The 19646-nt window shown below is 62.8% G+C and overlaps 1 protein-coding gene across 1 annotated transcript; it reads left to right on the top strand.

Moving 5' to 3' along the window:
• The first annotated feature begins 566 nt into the window (after window positions 1–566).
• On the top strand, window positions 567–18579 carry FMNL1 (formin like 1). Its single transcript, XM_084222420.1, has 26 exons — window positions 567–980; window positions 6997–7080; window positions 7333–7416; window positions 7504–7577; window positions 8120–8203; window positions 8419–8550; window positions 9810–9918; window positions 10130–10206; window positions 10300–10393; window positions 10728–10802; window positions 11287–11397; window positions 11541–11690; window positions 11782–11883; window positions 11991–12228; window positions 12416–12721; window positions 12820–12941; window positions 13748–13950; window positions 14677–14911; window positions 15019–15087; window positions 15188–15268; window positions 15824–15953; window positions 16041–16204; window positions 16420–16521; window positions 16749–16841; window positions 17022–17145; window positions 18111–18579. The coding sequence occupies exons 1-26, from the start codon at window positions 819–821 to the stop codon at window positions 18212–18214; spliced, it is 3309 nt and encodes a 1102-aa protein (XP_084078546.1). The 5' UTR covers window positions 567–818; the 3' UTR covers window positions 18215–18579.
• The last annotated feature ends 1067 nt before the right edge of the window (window positions 18580–19646 follow it).

Here is a 19646-nt window from a genome sequence, read left to right on the forward strand (position 1 = left end):
TGCAATGAAATAATGCATACATAGAACAAAAAAATTAAAGCAAAAATTGAATAGATAAATAGAATGAAAGTGAATTTAAAAATAAGAATAGAATTAAATGAAATAAATTAGACATGATAAAATAAAGGGAAAGCAGGAATAAAAATAAAAATAAAATAAAGTAAAATAAAAAAAAAGTTAAGAAAAATATTTTAAAATAAATAAAATAAAAAAAAAATAAAATAAAATAAAATAAAATAAATTTATTTAATATAATATAAATAATTACTAATTAAATTTAATATTAATTTCTATTTAGGATTATATAAAAATAAAATAAAATAAATTTATTTAATATAATATAAATAATTATTAATTAAATTTAATATTAATTTTTATTTAGGATTATATAAAAGTAAGTCTAAAAGAAAGTAAAGAAAAGAAAATAATAAAATAAAATGATAAAATAAAATAAAATAAATAAAATAAAGTAAAATAAAAAAAATAAAGTAAAATAAAATAAAAAAATTAAAAAATAAAATAATAAAGTAAAGTAAAATAAAATAAAATAAAATAAAATAAAATAAATAAAATAAAATAAAATAAAATACAGTAAATAGAGCGAATGGGCTGCAGTAAGCCTGGAGGGGCAGCGGCGCTCCGCTCCCTCGCTGCAGCCGAGCAGGTGCCGGGGCCGCCTCTGGCCGCGGCCGGGGCGGGGGCCGGGGGCGGGCTGAGCCTTTATAGCGCGATAACGCCCGCAGAAGTTGCAAACGCCGGCGAGCGGCGGCGGGGACGGGCGAGGACGAAGCCGGGCTCGGAGCCGGGGCCGCCCCGCCATGGGCAACGCGGCCGGGGGGCTGGAGGGGGGCTCGGCCCCGCGGGAGCCCCGCGACCACCGCCCGCAGGCCGGGCCCCCGCCCGCCGCCGCCGCGCCGCCGCCCCCCCGGCAGCCCATGCCCGCGGCCGCCGAGCTGGAGGAGCGCTTCGGCCGCGTCCTGGTGAGCGGCGGCGGCAGCCGGCGGGACGGGGGGGTCCGGCGGGGAGGGGGGACATAACGGGGTGGGGGTCCCTGCGTGGGGGGTCTCTCAGCATCCCTACCGGTGTCAGCATCGTTAGCGGCGTTATCATCGTGATAGTGATCGTATCGTTACTATCCCGTCGTTCTATTAATGATTTGATTTGTTATTTAATTGATGTTCTTATTACTAACGATGACTGCCCCGCTCTCACCTCGTTTCCCCGGGGACGCTCAGCCCTGCCCCGGGATGACCCCCAGCCGCTCCCCGCCCTCCTCGCTCTCACCTTGAGGGGATTCGACCCCCGAATTCTTGGGGTGACCCCGAGTCCCGGAGCCCGGGCAGGCTCCGCCATGGCGGGATCGGCGGCAGGGCCGGAGCGCGCCGCAAGCCGCCGGTGCTGCGGATGGCGATGCTTCGCTCACCTCCTCTTCCTCCTCTTCCTCCTCCCGGAGCAGGGGAAGCCCCGGCCGGGGGGCAGCGGGCGATGCCGAGCGCGGTGCTGCGGGATGGATGGATGGATGGATGGATGGATGGATGGATGGATGGATGGATGGATGGATGGATGGATGGATGGATGGATGGCAGGAAGCTCCGGGAGCCGCTCGGGACTGCGGGAGAGCGGCTCCCGCCCGCTCCTCCGTCCTTGAGCGGGGCGGGCTGGCCGTGACCTTCGCGCCGGGAGGGCCGGGTCCGGCCACCGCGCCACCCGCTCCAGCCCCTGCCCGTGCCCTCCCCAAAAGTGCTCCGAGAAAAAGGAATCGCTGCTTTAATCCCCCCGAACCCCTGGCGGGAGATGGAGCCGTTTTGCCGATCCCGCGCCGGGCGCAGCTTCCACAATGCCGGGATGCGCTCGGTTGGACCTGCCGGGATCTGCTGGGTGGGCTCCCCCATCCCAGCCCCGAGCGCAAATTCCTTGGGAGCTTTTTTATCTGACGGAGTTTATGGGATTATCCGGGGGTGAGCATCGCCGCGGGAGCGATCCCCGCGGCCGCAGGGGGTGAAGGTGAGGAAGGTGAGGGCGCTGCTTGGCGGGACCCTCCGGGATGCACAGGGAGGGCTTTGCCGGGGGACACCCGGGCTGGCAGGTGGCTGGGTGTGGTGGCGGTGCCTCTGATGGCTCCGGCTGTCACAGCAGCGGTGGCAGGAAGAGCCTCGGGGTGTTTCCGCTGTGAGGCCCCAGGAAGCAGCACTTTCAGCCGGGCTGGGCCCGGCAGGTTGAAAATCCTAAACCAAAAAATGATCAGAGAAGGGGAAAGCTCTGCTCCAGGCCCTCAGCACCACCTTCTGTGCCGTCATCCCGAGGAAATGGCCTTTTCCAGGAGAAGGGGCACCCAGGGGGCTGGACACGGCCCGACGGGAAGCGGGCGTCTTGTGAAAGCGGCTGTCCCAATCCTGCTTCCTCCTTTCACAGTCCCTTCCCCATTCTCGTGGCTTTGGGGGCAGCAGAACCCCGGGGGGATGGGGACAGGGGGTCCCTCTGCCCTCACCCACCACAAACACAATCCCTGACTCTGCCTTCAAATTTCCTACCTCCTGAGCTCAGTGGTGGAGCAGGTGGTGATGAGCTGGGAATCTCCTGGTGGGACACGATCCAGACCTCACACGTTGCCATGGTTGCAGTGATGCCACCATGAGAGCTCAGTGCAAATCAGTTTTGGGCTGGACATCCCAATCTGGGAGAGCTGGTGGTGCAAAGCCTCGCCAGAAAAGCCCAGGGAGGAGCCTAAGGGATCCAAATTGCTGCCAGGAAGGGGATACAACCATTCTGTGCCAAGAAATGGGAATTTAGTTTCCCAAAACTTCATTCTCAAAAATTGGCTTCTTCCCAGCTGGGGCACTGTGGCAGATGCTGCTTTGGCAGGGTGATGGGAGGGTTGTCCTGTGCCAAGTAGTTTGAGATATGACCAGGTGGATTTTTGGGATGGAGCAGAGGAAGGGCATCTTTGCTGCTGGGATCGGGATGCCCAGATGCTGCTGCTTGAAGCAAGCAGGATTTCCCTCCCTTTTCATGTCAAGGGGCATTAATTGGGAATATATAAATGGAGTTGTGAGTTGAGGGGTGGTGAAGTCAAAATCCAGCCGTGGCTGGCTGGGACAGGGGCTGCTCCAGCCGGGAGCTTTGCCTGGTGGGGGCTTTGCTGCCTCTTCTCCAGGAACTGGGAGAGTGCAAGGCCAACGTCACCATTGCAGATGTTTGCAGATGCTTGCAGATGTTTGCAGATGTGCTGTTGGCCCCAGCAGCAGGACAGGTCACCAGCAAGCCCTGGCCCAGTGTCAGCCTCGGCTCAAGCAGGAAACAAAGCTGGTCCTCAGCTTCCTGCTGGATCCATCTCCAGCCTGGCTCCAGCACGGTGGCCAAGGCTGGCTGGGGGATGTGGGGCTGCACCAGGCTGTCCCCACAGGGGGACCTGTGTCCTAGGTGGGACATTGCCTGTGAGCCACCAGCTGCTGGATCAGGACCTGGAGAGTGTCTTGTGCAGGAGCCCTCCTGTGCTGCTGGATCCAGCCCTGGGTGAACCAGGAGGACCCCCCCGTGCAGGGTGGGCAGGCAGGCCCAGCAGGGATGAGGGCACGCTGGTGGGATCCGGCTCCTCTCCCCGGTTTGAGCTACAGCAGCTTCTGCTTGTTCTCAAAATAGAGCTGGGGCCGCACGTGGCAGCAGCAGCCCAGTTTAGTCCAGCCCAGCCCAGCTTAGTCCAGCCCAGTTTAGTCCAGCCTAGCCCAGCCCAGTTTAGTCCAGCCCAGCCCAGCTTAGTCCAGCCCAGCCCAGTCCAGCCCAGCCCAGCCCAGCCCAGCCCAGCCTCCTGCCACCACCCCCTCCGGCCATCCTGGGGACACATTTCGTCCTGCCCCAGCCGTCCCTGCCTGACGCTGGGTGGGTTTGGCTCTGGCTGGATCCCTGATGGGATGAAGTGGTCCTGGCAGTGTCCCCCAGCCCAGTTTGGGCACGAGGGAGGTCAGGGAGCCCTGGGTGGGCCTGGTCCTGCTCTGTGCCTTCCACTGAGCCCTGGGAAGAGGCAGGAGAACAAATCCAGTGGCAGCGGGAGCACTGGAGGGGACACTGTGGGACAGCTGGCACTTCAGGACTGGCCATGTCCCAAACCCCCTCAGGGCTGCTCTGTGGCCAGGAGGGATGGAGCATCCCAGGAGTGGCACAGTGGAGATGTTGGTCCTTCTGCAGCTGGGCAGGGCCCCCAGGCTGCCCTCTGGGACAGTTCCCCGCCCTGTCCCCTCTCCTGTGGCAGGGCTTTGTGCCTGGTGCTGGCTGGGACCTTGTCCCATCCCATGTGCTGCCCAGGCTGTCCCTGCCCTCTCTGTGCACACACATCCCCGTGCCCCAGAAACGGCGCTGCCAGGGCTCAGCCTGCCAGGCTTTGCAGCACAAACCCTTCCCCGGGGATGCCAGAACATTCTGTGCCAGCCTTGGTGCAGAGCTCGGCTCAGCCCGGCTCCGCTCGGCGCTGCTCGCTCACGTGTGGAACAAAACGAGGTGTCTGACACCCAAAATAGCTCCATCCCTGCCAGCCACGATAGCAAAAGGTTCTTTTGTACCAGAAGATGATGTTGGTGCTGCTTCACCTCCCCTGGCCTTGGTTTCAGGGGAGGACAAAGCCTGGCTCAACGCACAGCTGGAGCTGGGTCCCAGCCAGGCTCGTCCTGGTGCTGGCCATGGCTGGGATGGCCCTGCAGGCTCTGTGGCGCTTTGTGGCACAGCAGGGTTCTTGGGGGACATTTGGTGGCACCCACTCAGCGACGTGCTGGGCTGTGAGGCTGCTGGGAAGCCCCGGGCAGGGGCGGGATGAGGGTGCTGGATGAAGGCAGGTGGGATGTGGCTGCTGGAGACAAGTCGCTGTGGCTCCTCCATCCTTGTCCCCAAATGAGGAAGAGGAGGAGGACCAAGTCCTTCCTCTGACACCTGTGGGGTGCTTGGCTGTTGCCCTACCCCACATCACCCACCCAGCCCCACACCTCCCGTCCTGCTCCACTTCCCGCCCAGCAGTCCCCTCTCCCCGGCAGGAAATGAGAACCGGTTTCTTCGTGCTGCCGGCTGAGGCTCCCCAGCGGAGCCGCTTCCTCCCCGGCACCACAAGCCCACTCGGGACGCAGCCGCCACCCAGTTTGTACCCGACCTGTGCCACATCCTGCCCGCAAGGGAGGGACCGAGGGACGGCGGGGCTCGGGGCAGAGCCACCTCCACGGGCACAGCCCTGCCCCACCCTCCTGCTGGGTCCTGTCTCACCCAGGGTCCTGCTTGGTCCAGGTCCCACGCGTGATGGCCTAAAGCTGGTCCTTGTGGCAGGTGCCACCATGCCCTCAGTGCCAAGGGCACCCAACAGTGTCCCACAGAGGTGCCACGGGTGTGGCTGAGCCCTGGCTGGGGTGTCTGGGTGTGTGGTCCCTCTTGGCACAGCTCTGTCCCTTGGTCTGACCCTCATCCATCCCAAGGATGGCAGCTTGGGATCAGCAATGGTGACATGGGGTGATGGCAGCTTGGGATCAGCAATGGTGACATGGGGTGATGGCAGCTTGGGATCAGCAATGGTGACATGGGGTGATGGCAGCTTGGGATCAGCAATGGTGACATGGGGTGATGGCAGCTTGGGATCAGCAATGGTGACATGGGGTGATGGCAGCTTGGGATCAGCAATGGTGACATGGGGTGATGGCAGCTTGGGATCAGCGATGGTGACAGCCAGGTGCTGCTGTCCCTTTGCCCATTCCAGACCCCACCCAGCAGCTCCAGTGGCTTCCCAGTGAGGCCATTTCTGCCCCTGCAGCCTGACTGTCCCCTGCCCAGCTCTTCGTGCCAGCCAGCCCCAGCCCAACCCAGCTCCTCCCCACCCACAGCTCCTGGTTTTGGCTTCTTGTAAAAGCAGCTCGACAGGTCCTCCCTGGAGGAGGTGGAGAGGTTTCTGTTCCTGCCCACCACAGCGGGACCTCTCCCCTTGGACCTGCTCTTCTGTGGGCAACCAAAGCTCTGGGAGATGCCTTCCTCCAAGGATGTGGTTGCTCCAGCATGGCATGCACCCCATGTCCCCATCCTCCTCCTCAGGGAACCCCAGGACTGGGATTTAGGGGAGGCTGGGGCTGTGCATGCTCCACGAGCCATCGTGCCACCTGCAGGCGCTCTCCAGCCGAGCTGGAGCACCAAAAGCTGCGTCTTTCAGTGAAATGAATCACCTGAGAGCCAAGCTGAGCTGCAGCCTGGCCCAGGCCACAGTGGTGTCCCAGGAAGGTGCCCCGTGGTGTCCCTGAGCAGGGACAGGGGCCGGGTCCCGCCGGTGGCGGGGGCGGTTTCGGCAGCGCCCGGCGCCGAGCGGAAACCGCGTCACGTCCTGTGGGGGCTGGGGCTGGGCAGGGGGGGCAAGGAGGGACGTGGGGACGAGCCAGGCCCTGACATCACCGTCTCTCAACAAACTCTGCTTTCCCCAGACGGGCTCGTCACCAGCTGCGGTGGGGGGGACTCAGGGGTGACCCCCAAGCGCAGCCCAGGCCCCTGGGTCCCTCAGTTGTCACCTGTCACGTCCCTGTCCCTCAGCCCGTGTGGCACTGCTGGGACTGGGCTGGGCACATGGGGCACTCATGACATGGGTGGCTGTGTCCAGTTCTTCCTCCTGTCCCCACCCCTCCCCTTGGGGACCCTCGGGTGGGGACATTACTGATGAGTCCATGGGATGCTCACATCCTGGGAATAGTGGTGCTCCCAACCTCCCAGGGTTGTCCCCATCCTCCCACCAGTGTCCCCATCCTGAGGGTTTCATTTTCCCACTGTGATCCCACCCTTCCACCACTGTCCCACCATTGTTCCATCAGTGTCCCCTGTGTCCCCATCTTCTCGCTGGAATCTTCATGTCCCACCAGTGTCCCCATCTATCCACCGACCTCCCCATCCTCCCGTGGGTATCCCCATCTCCCAGTGCTCTCTGAGCAGGGGGTGCTGCATCCCAGAGGTGTTTTTGGGGTGACCCCCAGCACTGACACCCTTCACCCACAGAATTCCATGAACCTGCCCCCGGACAAGATGAAGCTGCTTAACCAGTATGACAACGAGAAGAAGTGGGAGCTGATCTGTGACCAGGTGAGCCCCAAGCTCACAGCGTCCCCAGTGCCATCCCTGTCCCCAGGTGCCACTCGTGGCATGGTTTGGGCATCAGTCTGGCACTACCAAGCACTGACATCCATCTCGTTACTGACACAGCACCTCATTAACCTCACTAAGCACTGATGCCGTTGGGGTGGGGACAGGGACACTGTGGCTGCTGTGGGGACAGCGGCACGTCCCCGTGCCACAGCGGGTGGCCCAGTTTCAGCCTCTCTCTGGGGCCTGCAGGAGCGTTTCCAGGTGAAGAACCCTCCCTCTGCCTACATCCAGAAGCTGAAGAGCTACTTGGACACGGGTGGAGTCAGCAGGAAGGTGAGGGGTCCCCGTTGCACCCCGGTGCCCTGGTGCCCGTGCCAGGCTGGCACAGGGACGGTGCCAATGGCTGTCCCTGTGCCACAGTTCAAGAGGCGAGTGCAGGAGTCGACACAGGTGCTCCGGGAGCTGGAGATCTCCCTGAGGACCAACTACATCGGGTAAGGCTGGGGTGGCATTGTCACCCAGCTGCTGCCACTGCCTCTGGGATGGGGATGGGCGTGTGCTGGCTCTGGCTGGAGGGGACAGCAGGACGTGGGGGCTGTGGCCTCATCTTGCTCCCTTGGGAGGGTTCTGACGGGAGGCTGAGGGTGCTGAGGCAGCTGGGGATGCAGGGGGTCTGAACTCCCTTATGGCTCTCTGGTACCCCCACGGTGCCAGGAGGGACCGTGCCCCCACCCTGGCTGTCCTGAGCCCTGGTGGGTGCCTACGGTGCCCAGGGCCAGGCTGTCCTGTTGTGGTAGCGGTGGCACAGTGGCAGTGGTGGCAGGAGAGCCCTTGGGCTGTGTCCCCCATATTTGAGGTTCACCGTGGCACTCACCTGACCTCAGAGAAATGCCAGCTCATGGTGCCACCTCATGTCCCCAGCGTTCCACCCTTGCTGGGGACCTCTGAGCAGGGGGTGGCTCTGCTGAGTGTCTGGGCACAGGGGGACAGAGGGTGTGGGGGTTGGCAGAGCCCACTAACCCTCTGCACCCTCCAGCTGGGTCCAGGAGTTCCTCAACGAGGAGAACAAGGGGCTGGACGTGCTGCTGGAGTACCTCGCCTTTGCCCAGTGCTCCGTCGCGTATGTCCCCACCGGGTCCCCTGTCCCCAAGGCTGGCATCAGCCTCCCCTGGGGCTCAGCAGGGCTGGGGTGGTCCCTGGGGGGGGCCCTCCCTTGTCACCAGGGCGATGCTCCATGGCTGGGGTAGAGCAGAACATCCCCAACATCTCTGGGGGGCATCTGCCCGTGTTGGGGTGCCGCGTCTCACCTGTCCCCATGTCCCCACGGGCCACCAGGTATGACATGGAGAGCGCAGAGAACAGCCCCGGCTCTGACAAGGGCAAGGAGAGGTCGCTGGAGGACCTGAACAAAAGCACCTCCTCGTCCCCCACGCAGGGCTCCTCCAAGCCGCGGCCCCTCACTGTAAGGTAACGTGTGGTGCCGTCCCCACCTGTCCCCGTGTCCCCGTGCCGTGTCCCCCGCTGTCGCCTCGCTGCACCCCGGCCGCACCGCGCTTGGAGAGGGGCTTGGCAGGGAGACGCAGGCCCGGCCCTAAAAATGGGCGCCCATTGCTGGTCTGAGGGAGGGGACAAAGCCACATCACATCCCCCTGGGCGCCACCAGGGGCTGAGCCCTGCGGGGACTGGGGCGCTCTGGTTAAACGGAATCGCAGAATCACAGAATAACGAGGCTGGAGGAGACCTCTGAGATCACCGAGTCCAACCTATGCCCCGACATCTCAACTGGACTATAGCACCAAGGGCCATGTCCAGTCTATTTTTAAACACATCTCCAAGAATACACAGAAATTGGGGGTGTTGGAGATTTTGGGGGATCAGATCGCAGCCCCCTGGTTTAAACCCGGGGCGGAGGGACGGGCCTGTGTCCCCCCAAGCCGGTCCTGGTGGCCGGTGGCTCTCGCTTGGTGCCGCTCGCCCGCAGCCCCGTCTAACCCCGCTCTTCTCTTGCACGCTGCCGGGGACGCGCTGACGGTAGGTGACGGGGCACCGGCGGGACGGGGACACCCCACGGGACCCCGCTGCCGGTCACCGGCATTGGGGACAGGGCCTGCGGGGCATCCCCGGTGGGCGGGGGGTCCCAGGGACACCCACCGCGGTCACCCCACGAGCTGTAACGCGGCACCCCGGGGACCGCGGGGGTCCCTCGCCGCCTGCCAGCAGGTTTGGAGGAGCCGGGGTGTCCCTCCCAAGCCCAGGGACAGGTCAGGAGGGACGTGGCACCCGCAGGGGTCCCATCCCTTGTCCCCGAGCGCGGGTGTCCCCGGGGCGGCGCGGGAGCCCCGTTTCTCCCTCCTGTCCTGCAGGCTCTAACGCGCCTCCAGCTGCTGCCTCTCGAACCAGCACATCCACACCCTCCTCCGCCACGTTCACCCCAGCGTCCCCTGCGGTGCCCCGGGCAGCGATGGGGACAGTGCCCCCAGGTCACCCGGCAGCTCCTGCCCGCCCCGGTGAGCCTCCGAGACCGCCCGTGTGCACGAGGGGGCCCCAAAACCCACCCCACACCTCCCCCCGGTCCCAGGGCTTCACGAGGGTTTTTCCCGTGGGGTGCAGCCGCCCGGGTGTCCCGGTGTCCCCGCGCCCCCGCTGCCACCCCCTTGCGCCGTCCCCGCTTTGCGCTGCGCCCGCGGCTGCCCCGGGCCCCGCTCAGCCGCGCTCTCCCCGCCCAGGCTGAACCCCTCGCACAGCAGGAAGACGCTGCGCAACTCGCGGCTCGTCAGCCAGAAGGACGATGTCCATGTGTGCATCATGTGCCTCCGCGCCATCATGAACTACCAGGTGGGAGTGGGCGGCATCCGCCGGGACCCGCCCGGGGCTCCCCGGCATCCCCCGAGCCTGCGGGGGCAGCTCCGGGGTGGGACCGGGTCCGCATCCCCTGGCTCTGAGATGTCCTCGCTCAACCTCCTGCTTGGCGGGGACCATGTCCCGCGGTCCGTGAGTGCCTCCAGGGGGACACACGACCCCATGAATGCTCCTTTCCCCTCCCCAGTCCGGCTTCAGCCTGGTGATGAACCACCCAGCCTGTGTCAACGAGATCACCCTGAGCCTCAACAACAAGAGCGCCAGGTAGGAGCTGCCCTGCCCCCTCTTGTCCCTTGTCCCCTCTGTCCCCTCGCCCACCCCACGGCCCCAGCCCCCTCACACCCCCTGTCTCTGCAGGACCAAGGCTCTGGTGCTGGAGCTGCTGGCTGCTGTGTGCCTGGTCCGAGGTGGCCACGACATCATCCTGGCTGCCTTTGACAACTTCAAGGAGGTGAGTCCCCAGCAGGGACACCCAGTCCCCAGCAGGGACACCCAGTCTCACATGAACATCTGTGCTCCTGCTGGGTTTGTGCCTCAGTTTCCCTGTGTGTGGCAGAGCCCTGCACCACCCTCAAACCTCTGGTTCACTTAGGGATGTTCCACTCTCTGGGTCTGATGTCCCCATGCCCCCATGTGTCCCCAGGACCATGTCCCAGCTGGGCCGGGTGCCTGGCAGCACCAGTCAGGGTTGGGATGGTGTCACCAGTAGACACCTCCTGTCCTGTCACCCTCCTGGGTGTCCCCTGGCCCTGTCCTCCCTGCCTTCAGCCCCCGGCTCCCCCCAGGTCTGCGGGGAGAAGAACCGCTTCGAGAAGCTGATGGAGTATTTCCGAAATGAGGACACCAACATTGACTTCATGGTGAGTGGCTGCTGTCCCCAGTGCATCCTGTCACCAAGGCTGCTGCACTGTCCCCAGGCCATTATGCCCCAAGAGCTCCTGAGCCACCACACTGTCCCTGTCCAGGGATGCTGAACGACCAAAACTCTCCCCAGGCCACCATGTCCCCAGGGGCTGCTGAGGCACTGTGCTGTCCTGGGGATGGCGGGTCCCAAAGACAGCCGTGTCCCAAGGGCTGTTCTGCTGTCCCCAAGGGCTTCTAAGCCACCAAACTGTCCCCAGGCCATGAAGTCCCAAGGCATGCTGAGCCACCAAACTGTTCCCAAGGCCATCATGTCCCCAAGGCCACCGTGCAGTGCCCAGGCCACCATGTCCCCAGGACATGTAACCCCCCATGCACTCCTCAGGGGCACCATGTCCCCGAGGGCCACCAACCCCCCACGCAGCCCCTGGGGCAACATCCCCAGGAGCCACCCTGGCCCTGTGCTGGGCCGTGTCCCCGCAGGTGGCCTGCATGCAGTTCATCAACATCGTGGTGCACTCGGTGGAGAACATGAACTTCCGCGTGTTCCTGCAGTACGAGTTCACCCACCTGGGGCTGGACCAGTACCTGGAGGTGGGTGACCCAGGGCTGGCAGGGGTGACCCCAGGGTGATCCCAGGGGTGGGAGCGGGTGGTCCCAAGGGTGGGAGTGGGTGATCCCGAGGCCGGGGGTGCCGCTGGCACCGATGGTGACCCCGGGATGCTGTCCCTCGGCAGACTCTGCGCCTCACTGAGAGCGACAAGCTGCAGGTGCAGATCCAAGCCTACCTGGACAACGTCTTCGACGTGGGGGCCATGCTGGAGGACTCGGAGACCAAGACGGCGGTGCTGGAGCACATGGAGGAGCTGCAGGAGCACGTCAGCCAGGTGGGCCGTGGGCGCGTGGGCAGAGCCGCTGACGCAAGCTCCGAGGGAGGGATGAGGACGGGGCTGAGCGGCGGCGCCTCGTCCCCCACAGTTGACAGAGAAGCTGCAGGATGCGGAGAACGACTCCATGGCCAAGATAGCGGAGCTGGAGAAGCAGCTGAGCCAGGCGCGGCGGGAGCTGGAGGCGCTGCGGGTGAGCCGGGGGTGCCGCGGTGCTGAGGGGAGGCTGGGGCTCGGGGACCGGGCTCTGAGGGGTGCAGAGGGACACCGGTGACCTGCCGGGGGTTGTCGCCTGTCCAGGAGCAGCTGAGCCCCCCGCGGCCGCCCAGCCCGCCGTCCCCGCAGCCGCAGGAGTGCTACCGGCTGGCGCTGGAGCGGCGGCTGGCGGAGCTCGAGGAGAAGGGGCTGGTGCAGATTCTGCGTGGGCCCGACGGAGACGTCGCCATCGAAATTGTCCCCGTTGTCATAGAAACCCCCGCAACCCCCGTGGGTTCTGGAGAGGCCACTGCTACCACTGACACCGCCGCCACCTGCGCAGGTACCGTGGGTGCGAGGGGATGTCCCCTTCCCGCCGGGGGCATCTGGCACCAAGGAGGGGTGGCAGCGAGTCTCTGGGCACAGAAAATGAGGCGGGGCTGTGGGGGTGTGCCCGGGGACTCAGGGTAATGCGGTGGAACCGTGCCCTGCTGTGTCACCATCTCACCCCCCTCTTCTTTCCCTTGCAGATGCTCCGGCTGTGGCTCCGGCCCCACCTCCCCCACCAGCACCTGCTGCCCCCCCACCCCCACCCCCTCCACCCCCCCCACCTCTGCCGGGGGCTCAGCCCATCCCTCCCCCACCCCCCGCACCCCCTCTGCCCGCCGGCACCGCCCCTCCCCCAGCTCCCCCACTCCCGGGTGCCCCAGTGCCACCACCCCCCCCACCGCTCCCGGGGGGGCCAGAGGGGGCCGTGCCTCCCCCTCCACCACCCCCACCCCTCGGTGGGGAGCCCCCAGCCGGGCCGGGTGCCCCTTCCACTGCCAACGGTTCAGGTGAGTGTGACCCAGGGATGGTGGGGATGCTCCCCAGGAGGGGTCTGGGGGCACCCTGGGGTGGGTGTGACGTGCCCCCCCCCACCTGTGACCCTCAGTGAAGGTGAAGAAGCCGATCCAGACCAAGTTCCGCATGCCTGTCTTCAACTGGGTGGCCCTAAAGCCGAGCCAGATCGACGGCACCGTCTTCACGGAGCTCAACGATGAGAAGGTGCTGCAGGTGAGCCCAGGGCACAAAGGAATGGGCACAGCAAGGTGCTGCAGGTGAGCCCAGGGCACAAAGGAATGGGCACAGCAAGGTGCTGCAGGTGAGCCCAGAGCACAAAGGAATGGGCACAGCAAGGTGCTGCAGGTGAGCCCAGGGCACAAAGGAATGGGCACAGCAAGGTGCTGCAGGTGAGCCCTGGGCACAAAGGAATGGGCACAGCAAGGTGCTGCAGGTGAGCCCAGGGCACAAAGGAATGGGCACAGCAAGGTGCTGCAGGTGAGCCCTGGGCACAAAGGAATGGGCACAGCAAGGTGCTGCAGGTGAGCCCTGGGCACAAGGGGCTGGGCACAGCAAGGTGCTGCAGGTGAGCCCAGGGCACAAAGGAATGGGCACAGCAAGGTGCTGCAGGTGAGCCCAGGGCACAAGGGGCCGGGCACAGGGGGACTCAGTGCTCCCGGCCATGCTGAGCCTGCCTTGTGCCCACCTTGCACCCATCTGCGGGGTCCAGGGCTGCAGGAGGAGCTGGAGGTCAGGAAAAGTCCCTAGCACCAGGAAGTCTTCTCCTCTCACCCTGTCCTTGTCCCTTTGCTCCATCCACACCTTCACATCCTGTTTCTTCTTCCTCATCTCCATCCTCTGGTCCCCCACCCCATCCTGTCCCCTTGCCTGTCCCTGTACTTGTCCCCTTGTTCCATCCTCATCCCCTTGCTTCATCTTGGTCCTCACTCCTCACCCTTATCCTGCTCCTCTGGCCCCGTCCTCACCCCAGATGTGCCGTGCCACCTCCCCGCCGTGTCCACAGCCCTGTGTCCCCACAGGAGCTGGACATGAGTGACTTTGAGGAGCAGTTCAAGACCAAGGCGCAGGGCCCCGCCCTGGACATCAGCGCGCTCAAGGCCAAGGCCACGCAGAAGGCGCCCAGCAAGGTGACCCTCATGGAGTCCAACCGCGCCAAGAACTTGGCCATCACCCTGCGCAAGGGCGGCCGCAGCGTCCAGGACATCTGCACGGCCATCGAGACGTGAGTGACCCCACGGCCTGGGCAGGGCGGGGGAAGGTCAGGGCCAGCCCAGCAGGAACAAGGAGCTGGGGTGTGATGGGATGCAGGAATTGGTACGGGGATGCAGGGACAAGACACAGAGAGATGGAGGGTGGAGGGATCAGAGATGGAGAGATGGAGGGATCAGATACAGAGAGATGGAGGGATACAAGGATCAGACGTGGAGAGATGGATGGTGGAGGGATCAGAGATGGAGAGATGGAGGGTGGAGGGATCAGAGACGGAGAGATGAAAGGATGGAAGGATCGGAGATGGAGAGATGGAGGGGTCGGATACAAAGAGATGGAGGGATGGAAGGATCAGATACAGAGAAATGGAGGGTGGAGGGATCAGATGTGGAGAGGTGGAAGAATGCAGGCACCAGCTGTGGGGATGGAGAGATGCAGGCATGAGATGTGAGAAAGGGCTGCGAGGGTCAGGCACAGACAGACAGACAGATGCAGAGAGCAGCTGTGGGGATGGAGGGATGCAGGAACCAGACATGAAAAGAAGGGATGTGGGGACCAAAGACAGATGGAGGGATCCACATGGAGAGATAGAGAGATGCAGGGTCCAGATACAGAAAGATGCAGGGATGCAGGAGCCAGCTGTGGGGACAGAGGGGTGATGGAACTGGCCGAGTGTGACAGGGGGGCTCCGGGACCTGCGGCAGGGCCTGACAGTGCCAGGGGCGTCCCCTCCCCGCAGGTACGACCAGCAAGCCCTGAGCCTCGACTTCCTGGAGCTGCTGCTGCGCTTCCTGCCCACCGAGTACGAGCGGACCCTGATCGGGAAGTTCGAGCGGGACCAGCAGCCGCCGGAGGAGCTCTCGGACGAGGATCAGTTCATGATCCGCTTCAGCAAGATCCCGCGCCTGGCCGAGCGCATGAACGTCATGATCTTCCTGGGCAGCTTCGGGGACACGGCCCAGCTGCTGATGCCGGTGTGCGCCGGAGCCGGGCGGGGCGGGGGCTGCGCGGGGGCGGCTCCTGCGGCCACACTCACACCCTTCCCTCCCTTCTTCCCTCCTTCCCTCCCTTCCTCCCACAGCAACTCAACGCCATCATCGCTGCCTCCATGTCCCTCAAGTCCTCCAGCAAACTGCGCCACATCCTCGAGGTGAGGGCTCGGGGGGAGGCGGCCCCGATGGTGCACACAGAGTGTCCGTGGGCACTGTGCCCTCCCGGCGCCGTGTCCCCAAGCCGCGGTGTCCCTGCAGATCGTCCTGGCCTTCGGGAACTACATGAACAGCAGCAAGCGTGGGGCTGCCTATGGCTTCCGTCTGCAGAGCCTTGACGCGGTAGGGCCGGGGTGGGTCCCCTGGTGTGGGGGGGATGGGGACAGAGGGACACAAGGACCAGCTGCAGAGATGGAAGGACACAGGAACCGACTGTGGGAATAGAGGGATGCCAGGACCAGCAGCAGGGATGGAGGGATGTGAGGTTTAGCTGTGGAGACAGAGGGATGAGGAGACTGTTGGGATGGAGAGGCAAGGGATGGAGATACACAGGAGGGGGGTTGGAAGGATGGAGACCTGATATGGAGAGGTTAAAGGATTCGAGGACCTTGATGAAGGAAGATGGGATGAAGGAAGATGGGGACCAGCTGCAGGGATAGAGGGAGGAAAGTCACACATGGGAATGCAGGGATGAAGATCCAGCTGCAGGGACAGAGCGATGCAGACCCAGCCATGGGGATGGAGAAAGATGGGAATCAGCCATGGGAGTGGAGGGATCCAGACCTGGCTGGGGGGGATGGAGGGATGGACACAGACCCAGCCACACGGACAAAGGGCAGCCCTGAGCAGGGTGAGGGGGGGTGGCCGCGGCTCGGGGCTGACTCTGCCCCGCCCCAGCTCCTGGAGATGAAGTCGACAGACCGCAAGCAGACGCTGCTGCACTACCTGGTGCGGGTGATCATGGAGAAGTACCCGGAGCTCACCGGCTTCCACACCGAGCTGCACTTCCTTGACAAGGCAGGCACAGGTAGCGCCCACGGGCCCCGGGCTGGGGGTCGGGGCAGCCCCTGGCACTTGGAGCCTGCCCTGACCCCGCCGTGCTCGCCTCCCGCAGTGTCCCTGGACGGTGTCCTGCAGGACGTGCGGAGCCTGCAGCAGGGCATGGAGCTGACCCGCAGGGAGTTCATGAGGCAGGACGACAGCCCCGTGCTCAAGGACTTCCTCAAGGTCAACTCCGAGGTGATGGAGAAGCTGCAGGCTGACAGCAAAACCGCCAAGGTGGGTGCTGGGGTGGGGCCGTGGGGGCTGTCCCCTGCGTGGGGACACCCTCTGCTCACACCTCTGCCCCGTGGGAGAGGCTCCTGCTCGGGATGTGGCTCCAGTGGGACAGGCAGGAGGGAATGGAGCAGGATGGGGAGGTGGGAGAGGCTGAAGGAGGTGGTGGGCGATGGACACCACTGCCCAGCCCCCAGATCAGGTGTCTCTGCCCACAGGAAGCGTATGAGTCAGCTGTGGAGTATTTTGGGGAGAACCCCAAGACCAGTCCCCCCACCACCTTCTTCCCCATGTTCATGCGCTTCATCAAAGCCTACAAGGTAGGAGGGGACGTGGGGTTCTCTGTTTCTGAGGGCTGGGAGGAGATTTGGGGCACCTGACTCCACTTTGGAGCAATCAGCAGAAGTCACAGGCTGGAATGCCTTTGGGATGGTCAGGGATTTTGGAACTGGGTTGGGGTGAGCTGGGGGCTGTGAGGCAAAGAAGGAAGGGGGCTGCAGTCCTGGATTCCCCTGGCTCAGCACTCCCTTCCTGCCCCTCTCCCAAGAAAGCAGAGCAGGACATTGAGCTGTGGAAGAAGCAAGAGGCCGCAGCCAAGGAGGCAGAATCCGGCTCCCCTGGCAGCGAGCAGCAGCCCGAGGTGAAGGTGCCCCCATGTCTGTGTCCTGCTGGGGTCCCAGCCCCAGCCCTGGCTGGGAGGAGGGGTGGGGAAGGACTAAACAGGTCCTGGGGAGGGAGAGCTGGGTGGGAGGTGGAGGGGAGGCTACCCCACCTCCTCTGGGGTGTGATCACAGCACTCAAGCACCCTGTCCCCACCCAGCTGCCTGTCCAGAAGGCCAGGAGGCAGCAGATGGACATGATAGCTGAGCTGAAGAAGAGGCAGATGGTGAAGGAGCCTCTCATCTACGAAGGCAAAGATGGGGCCATTGAGGATATAATTTCAGGTGAGAGATGAGTTCAGGTGAGCAGCCAGGTGTCCCCACATCACAGACCCAGTCCTGGGGGCTGCAGGGGCTGTCGCAGGAGCTGGGGGAGTCACCAAGCCCCATCACAGGGACCAAACCTACCTGCAAGCACCTTCACATCCCACATGGCAAAGCTGCCGAGTGCTGCCTCCCCTGTCTCATATCTCTTCCTCCTCTTCTGCTTCTTCCTCCTCCTCTCTCCTCCTCCTGCTCCTCCTCGCTGTCTCTGGATCGCTCTGCTCAGCTCTCAAAACTGTTCCTTTCACGGCCCGGACGGGCAAACGCTCGTCCCGGCTCTTCTGCGACGTGAGCTTCAACGAGGAGAGTCCTCTGTAGGTAACGTGGGGCGGCGGGGCGGCGCAGGCGGGCGGGGGCTGCCGGGCTTCCCCCCCTCCCCGCCGGGATTCCTCCAGGATTTGTGCCACGCTGAGCCCCAGCCCCGGGACACCCGGGATCGGCCCCCGGGGCGGTGCTGGGCTCCCGGAGCCGGCGCTCGGGGTCCCACGGGCGGATTGTTGGCGGCTGCTGCTCCTCCCGTCCCTGTCCCTGCGTGCGGCCCTTGGCTCCTCCTGGGTGGCCTCAAACCCTGAGGGGCGAATCCGGGCAGAGACAGGACAAGGGGCAGGGGTGTTAAACGAACAAAGGAAAGTTTTAGGTTGAAGGCTCGGAAAAAATTTCATTGCTGTGAGGGTGAACCCTGGCACAGGGTGCCCAGAGCAGCTGTGGCTGCCCCTGGATCCCTGGCAGTGCCCAAGGCCAGGCTGGACGGGGCTTGGAGCACCTGGGACAGTGGGAGGTGTCCCTGCCATGGCAGGGGTGGGACAGGATGGGCTTTCAGCTCCCTCCCACACAAACCATTCCATGGTAACACCATGGGCGCGGGACCCCGGCCATGCCCGGTGGGCGGTGCAGCTCATCCGGCCCCGGTGCTTCCCCCGGTGCAGATCTGCGGAACAACCCGTACCGGCGGGGGGACAAGGCCCGCGGCAGCGCCAAGAAACGGGCGGCGGGACAGAGCCTGCAGGCGACGCCGGACATCGCGCTGTGACCGGCGCCGTCCCTGCAGCTGCAGCACCGGGGCAGGACCGTCCTCCCGACGCAGATGGGACCGCAGGACGGCAGTCCCTCGGCCCGGGGCTCGGCGGGGCGGACGGACAGAGCCCGCCCCGAGCTGCTCCAGCCGCTTAACGCGCCAGCTCCGCCTTGCCTGCCTGGGCCGGGCACCCCGGCGCTTGCTTGGCCGTGTCCCTGGGCTCCTCTCCCCAGGCTGGCAGGGCTGGGGATCCTCCTGGCTACGGACAGGGAGGGGGAAGCACAGAAAGGGCTCCAGCTTGTCCTGGAAGGAAAAGAGAGGTGTCCCATCCCTCGCACGCCGGCCGCGGGGCCAGCTCTGTGTCCTTGTCCCACCCTCCGCTTGCTGGTGCCTTCGATTCCCGCTGCGGGAGGGGAGGGGAGGGGAGGGGGTGTCAGCCAGGGACGCAGCGCTCCCCGCACATCCCCCCCGCCCCTCTCCCCCGGCCCGCAGAGCCCCCCGAGAGCCGCGTTCTCCTGCTGCAAAGCTCCCACCCCGGGCACCTCCCGGAGCCAGGGGCTGGCAGCGGTGCTATTTTACATGATTTTGTAAGTCTTCCTTCAAATTTCTCTGTGCTGCGGCAGCAGGGATGGGAACACCCCCACACAGGGTGTCCCCAAGGCTGTGGCAAGCAGCGCTGGGCTGTTCCTCGCCGCAGGGGAGGCTCCGTAGCTGCGACAATCAGGGACAAGTTTCTCTGCGAGGTGGCGGCACCTCCGCCCACCTGCATCCCCGGCATCCACCTGCAGCTTCGGGCTGGAGCCTCTGGGATGAACCGGGACCGTCAGCCCCGCGGGGCTCCCCGTTCTCTCGGGTGGGACACGCAGGAGATGCCGGCAGTCCCCAGCCCCGCGATCCCAAAGGCAGGAGCGGCCCCGGAGCCGCCCGAGCCTCTCGGTACCGGACCGGACCCGGCTGTCGCTCCCTGCCCTGCCCCGCTGCTGCCGAGTAACCCTGAGCCCGCAGTGCCGCAGTTAAACCTCTCCTGGTGCATTTAGTCCATCAAGCAGCCTCCGCTCCTCCCTCCTCCTGTCCCTCCTCCCGTCCTTTCTCGCTCGTCCCAGCTTTAGCCAGAGCAGCCGCTGCTTCCTGCTGTATTTAAGCTGCTTCAGCGACGGCTCCGTGTCCGGGGAGGGATGGGAAATGAATGTGTAACTTATAAATGCCTTTAAGCCAGAAATGTAAACCATTAACTGCTCATTTGTATACATTATTTTTATATACTGAAGGCCTGTTTAATCTAAAGCAAAACTGGTAATAAAATGTCTCAGAGGATAAAGGACTTGTCTGGGAGAAGGGTTTGCATGGGTGGGCAATGCTGTCATGAAGGGAGGGAGAAAAGGAAGGAAAGATGGAGTGAGGGAAGGATGGGGGGAGGAAGGGAGGGAAGATGAAGGGAGGGATGGAA

The sequence above is a fragment of the Fringilla coelebs genome (assembly GCF_963513975.1).
Source record: "Fringilla coelebs genome assembly, chromosome: 27".
NCBI classification, from domain to species: Eukaryota; Metazoa; Chordata; class Aves; order Passeriformes; family Fringillidae; genus Fringilla; species Fringilla coelebs.

Coding starts and splice junctions, on each gene's coding strand:
- FMNL1 (XM_084222420.1), top strand. CDS start 819: ATGGGCAACGCGGCCGGGGGGCTGGAGGGGGGCTCGGCCCCGCGGGAG. Junction 7,417..7,503: donor CGGGTGGAGTCAGCAGGAAG/GTGAGGGGTCCC, acceptor CCTGTGCCACAG/TTCAAGAGGCGAGTGCAGGA. Junction 16,205..16,419: donor CTGACAGCAAAACCGCCAAG/GTGGGTGCTGGG, acceptor CTCTGCCCACAG/GAAGCGTATGAGTCAGCTGT.